At 36.5% G+C, this 15307-nt stretch overlaps 1 protein-coding gene across 2 annotated transcripts; it reads left to right on the top strand.

The window, feature by feature from the left end:
* The first annotated feature begins 1510 nt into the window (after positions 1-1510).
* gal (galanin/GMAP prepropeptide) lies at positions 1511-14944 on the top strand. Of its 2 annotated transcripts, XM_059335620.1 has the most exons (7): positions 1511-1576; positions 2303-2383; positions 4824-4878; positions 7089-7160; positions 12326-12412; positions 13080-13151; positions 14518-14944. In XM_059335620.1, exons 2-7 carry the CDS (start codon positions 2303-2305, stop codon positions 14577-14579), a joined length of 429 nt encoding a protein of 142 aa, XP_059191603.1. In that variant the 5' UTR covers positions 1511-1576; the 3' UTR covers positions 14580-14944. The 2 variants fall into 2 exon arrangements, with proteins under 2 accessions (XP_059191603.1, XP_059191604.1); XM_059335621.1 differs by lacking the exon at positions 7089-7160.
* Positions 14945-15307: the final 363 nt, after the last annotated feature.

The following is a 15307-nucleotide window of genomic DNA, read 5'->3' as shown; positions in this document are numbered from 1 at the left end:
GTTGCTGATTGGATAGATCTCTAAGCTGGATGTGATGTGCTAAGCGGTTTCAGTGCTCCCTTTCATTCCTATTGAACTGCTCTGCGAGGATTTGTTTCCTCTCGTCCATAATCATGGCGGCCATGTGCATGAAACACATGACAAGAAACACAGCATGCTCCTTCCATCTCAGCGTCTCCTTCCTTATTGTTCACATTTGCCGCATCTCCTGTGTTAAATCTGTCGTGTGTGTGACGTCACGGTTGCAACTGTTGCTAAACGATTACATGACAATCAAATACATCACCTCCGGAGTCTCATAAATCCCTCTGGGGCCTTTTTTTGTCATGGAGACACGTCAAGTGAGTGGCCATTTGAGAGGGCGTGACCTGAAACTTTCCCAGCGGCCTCTTTTTACCCTAATGGAAACACGTGTAAAGACACTGAACCACTGGCTCAATGGATCATTGCCGTACAGTTGGCTTGTACAGTGGAACTGGGGCCCCAGCTATGCTAATGAAAATAAAAACAAATGAATTGAAAATGTGATTTTTTTAAAAATTGTTTTTGAGTCTGTATGAATAAAAATCAACCATAAATCTAAATTGTAGTGTAAAGTGCAAATCTCAACAGTTGCCAAATACAAAAAATTTACTCTTTACTGCAAAATTGAAGTATTAGAAAATAATTATAAAAATACTAAAATGTCATTGATGGAAAGTACATTTACTTAAGTAGCCTACTACACCATTAATGTAACTTTATACTTCTACTTTAACATAACAAACATATATATACAAATCCAAGTGGGGTCATTCTTCATAACTAGTACTTTTAGTTTTGTTATAACTTAAGTAATTTTTGAAAGCAATGATTTGACTTCACTATGTCAAGAAGTAGGATTAGGACAGGATATGGCACAGCCCTACTGGGTTGTGCTGTTATTGGGCCCATGATAGTAAAACCTGCACTGTCCCAGACACAAAACAGGTTATTCATTTCCATTGTTTATCAAAATAAGTGCTACTGTTCTGCTACAACTGGTAAAAAATTACAAAAAAATTACAAAATTTGAGGTAAAAGGCTGAATAAAATGTACACCAAAGATAATGAAAGCAACGAAAGAATGAAAATATAAAAGCAAGCAAGACATGAAGGCAATAAAAAAAGAAAAGAATCACAAGCCATAAAATCGGTGCTGGCCATTGACAGGAACATGTTTTATCGACCATCTGCAGCTTCAGAGGCGAGTGAGGCTGAACATGTTTGTTAAAGCACATATCAGATTAAGACAGAAGAATAGCACCGGCATATTTTTTACCTTTAAATTCAATCCCAAGTCTCCGAGGGCGACATAGAAAAATCTGATGATGGCATTATATGATCTTATTGAATTTCATAATGCGGTGTGTTCGTGACCTGCCCATCCTGTCTGCAGGAGGGGGGCTGCTGACGCGGGCTGACAGCAGCGGGGTCGGACTGCAACCACATAAAAGCTGCATGGAGTCCTCACTTCATCCGAACCACTGAGTGTGACAACACCGGACAACTTCTGCTGCTGACTCCAGGTGCAACAGGCGGAAAAGTCACATCAAAGGTAACTCACTCTTTACTTTTTCGCTTTTTTATTCTCTGGAAAAGTGTCGAGCAAAATGCGCACTGGTGGAGAAAGTTATCCGGGTGACTCTCATATCGTCGCACTGTTAAAATAATCGCCTTAGTCATTTTTTGTCAAAATTGTTTTGTTTTTTTGCCTAAATCATCTCCTCGTTGATTCATCATCTCCTCTCAGTTGATCAGATCATGTGATTTTACCTCTTTAAGATCATTTTCTATGTCAAGTGTGTGACTTAAGCGGATTTATTATGACTAAGTCAAAATAAAATGTGACTTAGGGAATTTTTTGAACATGCCTTTGTGACTTAAGCAAGATATGGTAACACTTTATTTTGAAGGCGTCTACATAAGAGTTACATGAGCGTGTCATAAACATAACATGGGATGTGTCATGAACATTAACGACACTTTGAAGTAAAATTAATGCTCATACTTGTCATGTCATGTTTCTGACAGGCTTGTGTGACTCTTATGTAGACACCTTCAAAATATATAAATATATCACTATGCCAATCGCCATCCTTTGCTACATCCCTTTTGAGTGAAATGATCAATAAATGTCATATGTTACACTTTTGATGAAGTTTTTTGTGTTTCCTGCAAAACTTGAAAAAATGAGTTAGGCGATTATTTTAACAGGGTGACGATATTCAGTTATGACACTTTTCTTGTGACGAAGTTAATATTTCCTGTCTTTGTTTTGTAGATGCAGAGGTGCTTTGGGATTTTTTGCGTGTCGCTCATCTTATGTGCAACTCTATCCGAGACTATCGGGCTGGTCATTGCGGTAAGCTTTCCTCTGTGTTATATTTACAATTATTCATTATATATATATATATTTTTTTTTTTTTTTCATTGTGCAGTTCGAAAAAAAAAGTCGAGAATAAAGTTGAGATGTTGAGAAATAAGTTGAAATACGATTTGGAGAAAAAAAAAAAAAGTCGAAATGACGAGAATAAAGTAAACTTTTTGTTTTCGGTAAAGTTGGAAAGATATTCACAGATTCGTGTCAATAAGTCATCAGAGGAACATTGTGTAGTGTTCTGCTGGAGCAGAGCTGTGACAACTGGTTTGAACCAGAATTATGAACTTTAATATTTGGGAGTTCCCAGACATGGAAGCATTGGGATTTGACTATAAACAAGTATGGGTTGTATCCTTTTGGGGTTGGAGGGTGGAGCGTGCTCGTGCCCGGGAGAACGTGCACATGCGTTGCGTGTGGGCAAGAACATTCGAATTAAGTGATCTTACACACAGACAGAAAAGCCAGAGAGAACCAAGGGCATCATTGGAGGGACCCCTTTTTTCAGCAGCCTTGAAATTGACAAAGTTCTCCTCCGGTGTACCAAGGCAGTGTATTCTGATGTTTGATTATATAGAAAACTAAAAGGAACTTAAATTTGGTCTTTAATCCACTTTTCTCACTCAGAGAGGTAGTAAATTTACACTACAATTGTTTTCTATCTGAACAGTTAAGTGACTGCAAGTTACAAATTAATTTTCATGAATGTCATAAAATTAGCAATAACTAAAATATTTAAGGGTGTAGTAGTATTAAAATCCCCTAAACATCTGCCAACAACACCCTACAATCTGCTTTTATGTAATTTATGTGATTTTTTAAGACATATATAGTATTATATTATATATTACGTTTTTTTCAACATTGTATTTGCGACTTTTTATCGAACTTAATAATTATTAAATTTTTTTCTCCTACCTGGCCCTAATCCTAATGTAACAACGTAAAAAAAAATTGATAGGCGTTAAATATATTATATAATTTAACATGAGACACTGCAGGTGAACAGGGTGAAATTGTTGAACTTATAGATATCACCATGAAACTTACCCAATTTGTTTACATTAAGACAATATTTTTTTAGATATGCAAATGAGGTGTGCACTCATTAAATATTCACTAATTTGCATATATTTTCAGTACATGCATTTCAAAGTTATGCTTTTATTTTGTTGATATGTCAAAATGTTGTATAAATCAGGGTATGAATGACATATAAACAAATTCCTCTGTAAAAACCTTCAGAACAAAACTGGTAAGTTTGGTGTCTGTAAGTATAGCTGATGTTGAGATTTATGGTTCAGAGCATGAGAAAGATTTCATACATTCTTAATGGAAATGACTGGAAATATTGAAACTCAAAGCAACAAGAAAAGAGAATATGTAAAAAACATAATATGAGAGAGAAGAGCTTTCTATGAAGCCTGTGATGACGAGGTTTAAACTACACGCTGCAATAGAACGATAACTTTTAGTGAATAGGAGAAATCTACAAAATACAGTAAAATATACACCTAAATGTTGGTTTTTGATGTTTTCTTTAATGACAGCAAGATACCATTAGGTATAGCTTGAAGGAATTCATAGTAGTAGGTTATAAAGCAGGTTACACAGAAAACTGTGTAGTATAGAAGTAAATAGGTGTGTAAGAATGTTCTCCATGTAAGACAAATATGTGCTTGACACATCCACACAGTGTGAGCATACAGTATATGGAGACAAAGACACAATTTTCCTATTCTACTGTACTCTTATTTTGTAATTATTCTCTTACTATGTAATATTTTTAAAATTATGTTAACTGGTTCAAAGACATAAGAAATAGGAAAAAACACAATACATCGAAGCAAAAACAATAAAAACATCTTAACTCAGAATATCTTTGTCAGAGAGAATGAGGTAATGTATTATTTTATTAATTATTTGTTACTTTACTAATTCTTATTTAAATGCACAGTGAATACAAACACATTTTAATGATAATAATAAGATAAGATAGAAATGGAAATTTGGTTCCAGATTGCTCCAAAAGCCTCCAAAAACAATTACAAAAACAATCATATACGGAAAAAAATTAACAAAATAGGTAAAAACATATCATATAAATATAACAATATTTTAAAAAGTGTCTAAGGAGTAAAGTGATGACATGGCAGGATGTAATATACAAATATATTGCACATGAATTAACACAATATTATCCGTGAAAATCGTACTGCGCATGATGTTAATATGAGTGAGATAATAATAATACATGCTATTTGTATAGTGCTTTAAAAAGGTACACAAAGACACTTTACATATTATGAAATAACTAGATTTTAAAAGATTTAAAACACACCTGATAAAGGAGATGTATCAGTAACTCAGTAACTGTGTGTATCTCTGTCCATGATCTGATGGTTGTGTGTCTGTGGCCCTGCAGGCGAAGGAGAAGCGCGGCTGGACACTGAACAGTGCTGGCTACCTGTTAGGTCCCCGTAAGTACCTACTGCACACACACACATACACAAAGCCTACCTAAAAAGCATCATATTCTGTCACACCGAACAAACATTTATTTGACATTTCAAATTAAAATATATTTCACTTTTTGCCAAACAGCATTCATTCCCAACACACCAACATTGTTCAGTTGTTAATTTAATGTTGCATTTTGTTGGTTAATATAAGGGAATTTTTGGCCCTGGTCTGCAATTTTTTCGATAATTTTTCGAGACATTCATGCTCTATTGATGCAATAAATCTGCATTTCCTTTGAGAACAGGCTATTTGTCTCTGCATCATTCTGCATTTGTGTGCTTTGACAGCATCTCGTTAGTCTTGTTACATGTTTTAGATTTGTTCAAAGGGCAAAAGCTTCACATGACTCAAAATATATATAATAATATTTAATAGTGGATAGAAGTAGTTTTCTGAGTTTTCATAAAAAATCACATGAATGTTTAGGGATGAAATAACCAACGTCTTTACCAAAGGCTGAGCCATGAATAACGCACTTAAAAAAAACAAACAGTTAACCAAATAAAATAAATGGGGCTTGGAAGGCTGTAAACCTGTGATTTTAAGCTGCACTGACAACATTAGGCATGATTCCGAGTATTTTTTGAGTACGTGTTGGGAAGTGTTTTGGCTACGCACACTAGGTAGTTCCCCTCGGCCTCTGTTTCCATACGGGTACTTTTGTAGCGGCTAACCAACAGAGTTCAAATGTGACAACAGACCGACGCGGCAAGCAGTGTTGCCAACTTAGCAACTTTGTTGCTATATTTAGCGACTATTCAGACCCCTCTAGCGACTCTTAAAAAAAAACCCCCACTAGTGACAAATCTAGCAACTTTTCTGGTGTTATTGGAGACTTTTAGAGACTCGTTTCTAGCAGACACCGTCCCAAAGCACTCACAAGCAGCCCAGTCCTCCCGTAGCAGTCTCTTCCAGCTGCAGTCAGAGCAGGAGATGTTCAGTCTGCAAATGAATCACAAATGCGCATAGTCGCTGCCTCAAATGTATCCAATCAGCGTTGACTAGTTCGTAGCAGCTCAGAAGCGGCTCAGAAAAGTACCTACCCGAGGCAGGTACTTTCTGAGCCGCTTCCTGAGCCATTAACCGGCCACACCCATAGCAGCTCACTAGAGGGAAAAGTACCTAATGGAAACGCACCTATTTTGGCAATTCTGTTGGCCAATACCTTTGTAGAATAACTGCAGCATCACAGTCAAGCCACATTTCAAATTTTTCATTTTGTTAAAGCAGGAAGAGCACAGGTGGAATTAACAACATCAGTGATGCTCTCTGTAAGTTTGCATATGATCATCTCACAAAGCTCATAGGGTAAATGTGTTTCCAAACAGTGTAAAAATGACATAGTGAGCTTTAGAACTGCTTGTAGGTGGATTTATTTACTTTTGTAGCCAGGCTAGCTGTTACCTGCTGCTTCCAGTCTTTATACTGAGCTAAACTAAGCTGAGATAACCAGCTGCAGGCTGTAGCTTCATAATTAATGGACATGACAACAAAGTATTCAGTCAAACTGAACTGAACTGATATAAAACATGTATGGACAACAACTGCAGCATTTTATCAAACTTTCCTCAACGTTAAGCTTCACGGCTCTAAATTTTTTGAATGAAACATAGAAAAAGCCGAACTTTGCAGCAATATTTCTGACACACTATCCTGATGCACGTCGGAACATTAAATATCGATACTTGGCGGCCATGAATCAATATAACATGCTGTATAGATTTTTTCTCCCCATCTCTACCTTCCGTACAACTAGAGCATAATAACAATTACAATCTAATCTCTTTGAAATGCTGAAATGCTCATCTGGTTGAGTTCATCTTTTGTCTGTACTGTTTGTCTGTCCTTGTCCACTGTCTCCACTGTGTCCTTAATGTAGTATCATTTGAAGATAGCCTCATTACCATGAACACTGCGTATACAGATGCGTGTGTGCCTGTGTGTGTGTATGTGTGTGCATGTTCTTAATAATTTTGGGGGTCCAAATAAGTTCACAACAGGAACTCTAGAAATGTTGTCCCTTTGTGTGTGTGTATGTGTGTGCGCGTGTGTCTGTGTGTGAGTGTGTGTGCTTGTATGTGTCTGTGTGTGTGTGTGTGTGTGTGTGTGTGTGTGAGGGTGGGTGAAGCCCAGGTAAAGGTTGCTCCTGCCTCATCCTGTGTTTCAGGTCGTATTGATCACCTAATTCAGATAAAGGATTCTCCCAGTGCCAGAGGCAGAGACGAGCTGGTCACTCAATGTAAGATAGAAACAAACGGCCGCTGCAGGGCCTTGGTGTCAGGCCAGGAATTGCTCTGTCCAAACATCCCGCCTCTTAGCTGCTGCTTCTGTCACTCATCAGGGGAGGACATCTGTCATCCTACTGCTGTCTGTGCTTTCACATCCAAACATTGCATTTCTCTTTGTGCTATCAGCAAACAAATATATGTTGATCAGTGTCTGCTGGGTTAGGAAAGGTGTGGCACAGTTTACGTAATGTCCACAGAATAGGAGAAACCTCTTTCAAACAGGCACGCATTACTGTAAAATCATCCCTCCCATTACCACTTAATTAAACCGAATTAAATTACCTTAATTAGGAGTAGTTGTTAATTACAAAATATGAATGAATTTTTTTTGACTAAGGTGATTTTATTAATAATGGATTATTTTGCTGAAACTGCCTGTAAAGGTTATTTTGCAGCCACCTTACCACAAACGGTTGACTCTTCTCTGTAATTCTGATATCTCTGGAGATTGGAAAGGTTTTTGGGTTGCTTGTGATGATGCTGTGTACAGTATGATATGTCATTAATAAGGTAAAAATCTGAAATTGACCTAGGATTTATTGCGAGCAACTCCTCGTCTTCCCATAGCCACACAATACATACAGTAAGCTCTACTGTAACTGCACGCCTTTGTTGCATTTCATTAATGTAACGTAACGGCTCAAAAAGTTTAGATTTATATTTAATTCCTTCAGCTGAGAGTCTGTATCAATCATAGATGACTATTGAATACAGAGTGACGCTGTTTCCTAGTGAAGGGACAACAAAGCTTTTTGAAGCATTTGCTTTATTACAGAGCCCAAGAGATGGCCCTCTTTGTTCAACAAAGGGCTAAAAACACACTCAATTAAGCTAAAGCCTTTTTTAAGCCAAGACCGCCATCTAGTGGGGTCAAAAAATAAAGCAAATGGTTTCACGAAGCTTCATTGTCCCTTCACTAATATTTAGTATTATTGTTCCCTTCTCTGAAACAGTTGGTGCAGCTGTCATTTTGCAATAGCAGATTGGGTGAAAAACATATTGTGTCAGCTCTGAGCCTGATAGTTCAGTCATATGTGTCCATTTTTATCACAATCTGAAACATTTATCAGTCCAGTTTTTCACTGAGGATTGACATTGACATCAAGTGTTTTTCCTTTGGTCTCCTTTTAAAGACATTGAATTATCAATATAATTGAAATTAATAGCAGTTTTACATTTTGAAGAAAATAGAGTACATATCACAGACATACAGCATAATCATTTATATAATAAAAACACCAGACATTTAACATAGAGGAATTAATTATATTTAATGCAAAGACTCCAGAGGAAGGAACAGGTTATACTTGACAAACAAAACAATTAAAATACATTAATTTCCCTCCTTGTCGTCACTCCAATGTCATGTATTTTAATTGAACTTATAGGTCAACACGCACACAAACAGAGCACAAGCACTACTTCAGCTAATGAGGAAGCCCCTAAGATGAGTCAAACACTCCCAGCCACTTAACATCCCTCTTCAACTGCACACTATGACCACTCTGAAAGTAAAGTTGTGCATTATAAAAAGTGTGCGAACTTAAAATGGGATAAAGTCTAAGGAAACAGAAAAGGTATATTTCCTGTAGTTTTGTAAGTATACATTTTTTTATCATGGGCAAAGAGAAAAACCTCAAAAGGCTCCAGTTTGTACCCTTTCTGTATTATTATTAAAAACAGAGTCTATTTAAAACAAACAAAACTAATACACAATTCAATTTAACAGCATTTAGTGCTGTTTTAAAGACATTTCCAGATATACATATTCTACACGGTGGCCCCTAAAGTAAGAATAAAATATTTTTTTACCTCTTTCCATGAAATGATTGTGACAATGTGATTTATTCTTGATAGATAAAGTTTATATCTTACATATTTTTTTTATGTATTAACAGAGGATTGTGTCTGAAAACAAAAGTACTCCAACTTTGTGGGCAAACGTGTATAATCTATTCAAGTAACCATGACAAGGCTTCTTGCTTTTTTAAAATACATGACACAAATATATACTCCTTATTTGTATGAAGATTAGATAGTAAGTAAGAGTACAAAGTAAACTAAATATTAGTGAATGGACAATGAAGCTTCCTGAACCATTTGCTTTATTTTTCAACTCCACTAAAAAAAGTCTTGATGATAATTGAATGTGTTTTCACCCCTTTGTTGAACAAAGAGCACCATTAAGTGGGCTCCGCAAATGAAGCAAATACATATAATACAAATAGTTCAAAAAGTTCCGGCTCACATCATACCAGTAAAGCAAGCACATGTTATTATTTGGCTTTCATCACTGCATAAATTAAATATAGGCCTATATTTTCTCTCCATGTTGTTGGAAGAGTTTTTAAGGCTGAGCTCTGTGACCGAAACAGAATGTTAGTGCATTAGAGGCACAAACTGGGGATAGAAGTAAATGAGACACTGTGGTTGCTGAAGCATTTAGATTTGAAATTATGTCTTGACCAGGCAGCAATCTGAACAGTGAAGCAAATGCAGAAGTGCCTTAAGCCTGCAGTCTTTCAAAATTCCAGCAGGGGTCAACACCTTCGGTTGCACAAGAAGTCCGGTCCTATCTATCTCAATACAAAATGAGCCTACTTCTCAGTTGATTTATCACCTCAGTAAAAATGCTCATGGCAAGATTATGGCCTCAATCTCTAGTTTCAGGTCTTCTTCAATACAATATGATGTTTATTGTGTAAATAATGGTCCAATTTAGAAGAAAAAAGATAATGAAGCAGGGTACGATTTGGGGTGTGGCTACTCTGTGATTGACAGGTCTCTAACACAGCGATGGGCATGCAGTGCAATGTCCTCAGTTCTCAGGCAGATCCACCCATAGAGCCAAACCCAGTCCAAATATGGTCTCTTCTGGTTTAAAAAAACAAAACGGACTTACACAATGCTTCAAACGGGCAGTCCACAAACCCCTGGGTCACAACTCATGACATGCATGAATGTCTGGATGTGCGTGCCTTTGTTTTTGCATATTATGCAGGTTGGCAGTTTGTTTTGTCAGCTGCCCGTCTTGCATGTATTAGTTGTAACTCTGTTGCTTATGGCCTGAATTGTGTGTGTAACTTCTTCACGTTTCTCTAATTGCTAAAGTTTGTTCATTTCAAAATATAGTACCATGATTCTGATACCTAAATTGGGAAACAGTTGGTTAACTCACTGCGTTGGTTAGGACCGTCATGTGACCGCTGAGGCAGGTTGTTGTTGTAAGGTGTAGTGAAGCCAGGTAATGGAAGTATACTCTTGGTGTGCAAAACTGGCTTTGCAGTGTCATCATGAACCATGTAAATACTTTCAATAAGGGTGTTTGCAAAAATTTCTAATTGTTTTTGAACTCATCATAGTGACATCATACTGTGATCCAACCACCATGGCTATTCTCTTTGCTTGTCCATCATTTTGTTTTTATTTTTTCAGCATTTTTTTTATTTTAATGCATTTCCTTGTGTGTTAAAACTTATTTTGGTCAAATCTCTGTTTTACTGCAATTCAATGAGCCAAGCCCTGCAGGTGGTCTGTAAAAGTTTGGAAATTAAACCAAACACTTACAAACTAAACACTATGCTGAAATAACCAAGTGTACAACAATGTCCTTAAGCTCTTCTTACGAAAAAAAGTGAAGTAGCGGGGTGCCATGTGTGCACTGTGTATGTATGTGTGTCTAATGTATGACGCTTCTGAAACTGGGATATTTAGGAAATGCGTGTGTTTTTGGTTGTTGTCATGCTAAAGCAACAAACAACAGTCCAATCATTTTCTTTTTTGAAAGACATTTCCAGTTCAGGCAAATATAAAATCATTTAATTCACAGCTAAAATATTGGGAAACCTGGAGCAGCTGGAAATGATTTTCTTAAAAATGAAATGTAAAAAACAGCTTCAACTAAATAACTGTAGTACTTTTATCAAGTTGAAGTGCTGTCTAACTTTTCATCATTTCCAGCCCGGTCTCACTCCAAACTCAGATACCGTTGCTTTGTATTTATTATTTTTTATTTATTTATTTATATTATACATTGAGATGTAACCCAAGGAGCCTGAAGGACCGCTAAGGGCGGGTGGGTCAACTAAAAATTTTAAAATCCCGTGTGGAAACAAGAGTCAATGTTGTTATTTGTAGTCAACCAAAAAAAAAAAAAAAAATCAAAGTATTCTATTCAGATCCCTTACTGAAGCTAAAGTACTAATACCACACTGTGAAATTACTCCACTACAAGTAAAAGTCCTGCATTCAAAACTTACTGAAGTAAAAGTACAAAAGTATCAGCATCAAAATGTACTTAAAGTATCAAAAGTAAAAGTATTCGCTAGTGAAGGGACAACGAAGCTTTGTGAACCATTTGCTTTATTTAGGGAGCCCACTAGATGGCGCTCTTTGTTAAAAAAAAGGTCTGAAAACAGATTTTCATTCAATTATCATCACATTTTTTTTAAGCCTAGACCGCCATCTAGTGGGGCCAAAAAAAAAAGGCAAATGGTTCACGAAGCTTCATTGTCCCTTCACTCATATTCGCTATGCAGAATGGACCCACTCAGATTGCCAAAATATATTATTGTATTAATATTTTTTATGCATTTATGTAAGCTTTAATTTACTGTTATCAAGGTAGGGCTAACTACTTAAAAAAAACGTTTATGTGGTTTAATCAATAAAAAAATTTAATGTATTATGTTACCTTGACCTGAAAAGTAACTAAACTAACTAAAGCTGTCAGCTAAATGTAGTGAAAGTAAAAAAAAAACAATATTTGCCTCAAAATGTAATGTAGTAGAAATATAAAGTTACATAAAATGGAAACACTCAAGTACAAGTACCTCAAAATTCTACTTAAGTACAGTACTTGAGTAAATGTACTTCCACCACTGATTGCAAGCTACTAAGCATGTTACTAGTGGAAAGTGACACACCTTGTTGTCCCTGACAACAAAGCAAAGGTGCGGTATCAGGAAGCATCGATATCTGACGAGTTTGGATGAGAATGGGTTGCCGTTCAAGCGAAAAGAGCTTGAGGACTGCAACCAGTGGAATCAAAACTGCTCAGTTGATCCATCTGCTGTTTGTGTGACTGTACCGATTGTGATCACTCCTCATTGTCCAGATGGAATAGATGGACACAGGACACTAGGAGACAAGCCGGGTCTTGCTGGCAAGAGGGACATGGGCCAGGAGGAGGACTTCAGAACAGGTCCGTCTGTCAAACAGAAACAGGATCTTTATCTTTCTGCTGTTTAACCCTTTGATGCACAACATATTGACACACCTTCTAATACACAACATGAGTCAAAAATGACCCGCATTCATTTCCCATGTTATTTAATGCTGCTGTGTGTTTCTGTGCTCAATCGTTATATCAAGATATATATCTATATCAACTTATTTTATGATTGAATATTCCAAGTATTCTTTAAATATCTTGTTTTGGATAACAACAGATTATTATTTCCATTTTGCCTCTCATACTTTAGCTAACTACTTGGCTAAGTAGCTTACTAAGCTAACTATTTAGCCAAGAAGTTAGCTAAGTAGTTAGCTTAGCAAGCTACTCCGCTAAGAAATGGATATGGGTCATTTTTGACCCATGTTGTGCATTAGAAGAGTAATGACACAAAAAGGGATTTTATTTAAAAATGAATAAAAGAAAACATAAAATTAGGATGCATGACAAACTAATTGAGAAAAACCTGGAATACTGAATGATGAAAATAACTTATTGCAAAGATAATAGAACATAAAAACTCTGTCGGGTCACTTTAGACCCATGTTGTGCATCAAAGGGTTAAAGATGCACTCTGTTGTTGCATAATCCCTTAGTCACATGACAGCTTCTTCCCATTGTTGCTTTCTCTCAACAGGTGCCCTGAGAATAACAGACGGAGACATCATCCACACCGTCATTGACTTCCTGTCATACTTAAAGCTGAAAGGTATGCTCATCATTTCTGTTTGAATTAACCTCAAAGTGAGGATTGATGTCAGAAGTCTGTGAGCCTGTTAAAGAAATAATAGTATAAGAAAGTTATAACTTGCAATCAACAAGACATTTAGTAGGGGAGTTACTTTTGCCTTTCTTTTTTTAATCTATATGACAACCCATGAATGCATCACTCCAACATGGGAATACTCTTGTTTATGTAATCCACACTTTCAACTGCTTTGCTGTATACAGTATACATGCATGCAGTGGTGGAATGTAAGTAAATTTACTCAAGTACTGTATTTAAGTACAATTTTGAGGTACTTGTACTTTACTTCAGTATTTCTGTTTTATGTAACTTTAGACTTCTACTTCACTACATTTAGAGGCAAATACTGCACGTTTTACTCCACTACATTTAGCTGACAGCTTTAGTTACTTTTCTGGTTGAGATTTAACATAAAAACATTAATTAAAAATGATAAGACATTTTTTAAATCAAACCTCATAACAGTATATTAAGTAGTTAAAATGAGCCCTGTCTTTACAAAATTAAAGCGCTTACATGAATGCATCAATACAAGAAATCTAATAATATATTTGGAATAAATATAACAATCTGAGTGGGGCCATTCTGCATAACGAGTACTTTTACTTACTTTTTTTTCTTCAGCAAGGCAGCAACATGAAACATAAAGCCAGCAAACACACACTAGTAAAGTGTGTGTTTGTGTGTCTGTGTGTGTCTGTTTGTGTGTGTGTGTATGTGTGTGACTGTGTCAATTTTTTTTTTAGATCTGTCATACTGATTGCTTGCTGTCCAAAGGACACTTTTGTGAAACTTCGGCATTTAAACTTTGAATAATCAAAAGTATAAAACATATTCTCGTTTGTTTAATAATACACTTACTACATTATTCCATGTGTTCCATCTTAGTCTTTAATATTAATACACCACCATGTAGCTCTTATTTTCTACATCATAGAACATGTTCTCCCTGTGTCAGCGTGGGTTCTCACTGGGTTCTCTGGCTTCCTCCCACAGTCCTAAAACATGCACTTAGGTTTAATTGGTGTCTCTAAATTGCCTGTAGGTGTGAATGAGAGCGTGATCGTCTGTCTCTATGTGTCTGACCTGTGATAGTCTGGCGACCTGTAGAGGGTGAACCCTGTATATATTTTATCATAATAATACAAATAAATAAAAACCATTGAATGAGAAGGTGTGTCCAAACTTTTCACTGGTACTGTATATTGTCACACTGTACATCATTGGGTTTTGAGGACTGGTAGAACAGACACACCTCTTGTTTGACCCGTATATCTACAGCAATATTTGTGAACTCTAACAAATCCATGTTTGTGTGTGTTTCCAGAGATGGGGGCCTTGGACAGCCTGCCTTCCTCTGTGACATCAGAAGAACTGGCCAATCCTTAATATGTCTGCCTCCCTGCAGTTCATTTCCCTCTACCTAAGTCTATGTTTCTGCTGTCTTGGCTCCCCCTTAATGTCACTTAACTGTAGCTCCATTCACACTCTGACTCTGATTTGTCTGCATACCAGTAATCTGATTCTTTAACTCTTGATTGACTCTGATTGTCCCCGATATAAAGATCAGATCTTTCTGTTCCTGTGTAAAAATAACAACATACATCCACTGAAGGTCAGTGAGCTTCAGCTGACTGCAGGTGGACCTGGATAATAGGGACCTCTGTTCAGAAACCAACATTGTATCATCATCTTAATATACTATCTCATGATTTAAGAGGAAGGAGTGAAATAAATAAACAAATGGCACTGGACTCAACGGGCAACTTGGGTTTCTTTCTTTCCATCAGTCACAATCACAATATTTATCCTGCTAGCCACAACACAACAACTTTATAAAGCAATAACATGCTAGATGTGTTTTGGAGTTCCTTTGCCTTAAAATGGGCAAAAAAAATAAAGCTGTTATTGAAGTTTCATCACAGGATGTGGTATCCCTATGGCAGCCCTAAAAGGTCATGGCTCCAACACTTTATTTCCACCATTATTACCTCAAGAAAACAGCCTCTTTTTATTCTGAGATAATTCATTTGTTTTCACTATAAAACTAACTGTTATCTTGAGATAACGAGATAAATACATACACAAAACAAAAGTGTGTTTTATTTCTTATAATG

This window comes from Centropristis striata, chromosome 6, assembly GCF_030273125.1.
Source record: "Centropristis striata isolate RG_2023a ecotype Rhode Island chromosome 6, C.striata_1.0, whole genome shotgun sequence".
Classification (NCBI taxonomy): domain Eukaryota; kingdom Metazoa; phylum Chordata; class Actinopteri; order Perciformes; family Serranidae; genus Centropristis; species Centropristis striata.
The sequence above is the reverse complement of the archived record's forward strand: the minus strand, read 5'-3'. Positions and strand labels throughout refer to the sequence as shown.

Excerpts from the sequence above, each read along its gene's own strand:
- gal (XM_059335620.1), top strand. The coding sequence starts at position 2,303 with ATGCAGAGGTGCTTTGGGATTTTTTGCGTGTCGCTCATCTTATGTGCA. Across the intron at positions 7,161-12,325 it reads AGACGAGCTGGTCACTCAAT|ATGGAATAGATGGACACAGG; the intron begins GTAAGATAGAAA and ends CTCATTGTCCAG. Across the intron at positions 12,413-13,079 it reads GGAGGAGGACTTCAGAACAG|GTGCCCTGAGAATAACAGAC; the intron begins GTCCGTCTGTCA and ends TTCTCTCAACAG.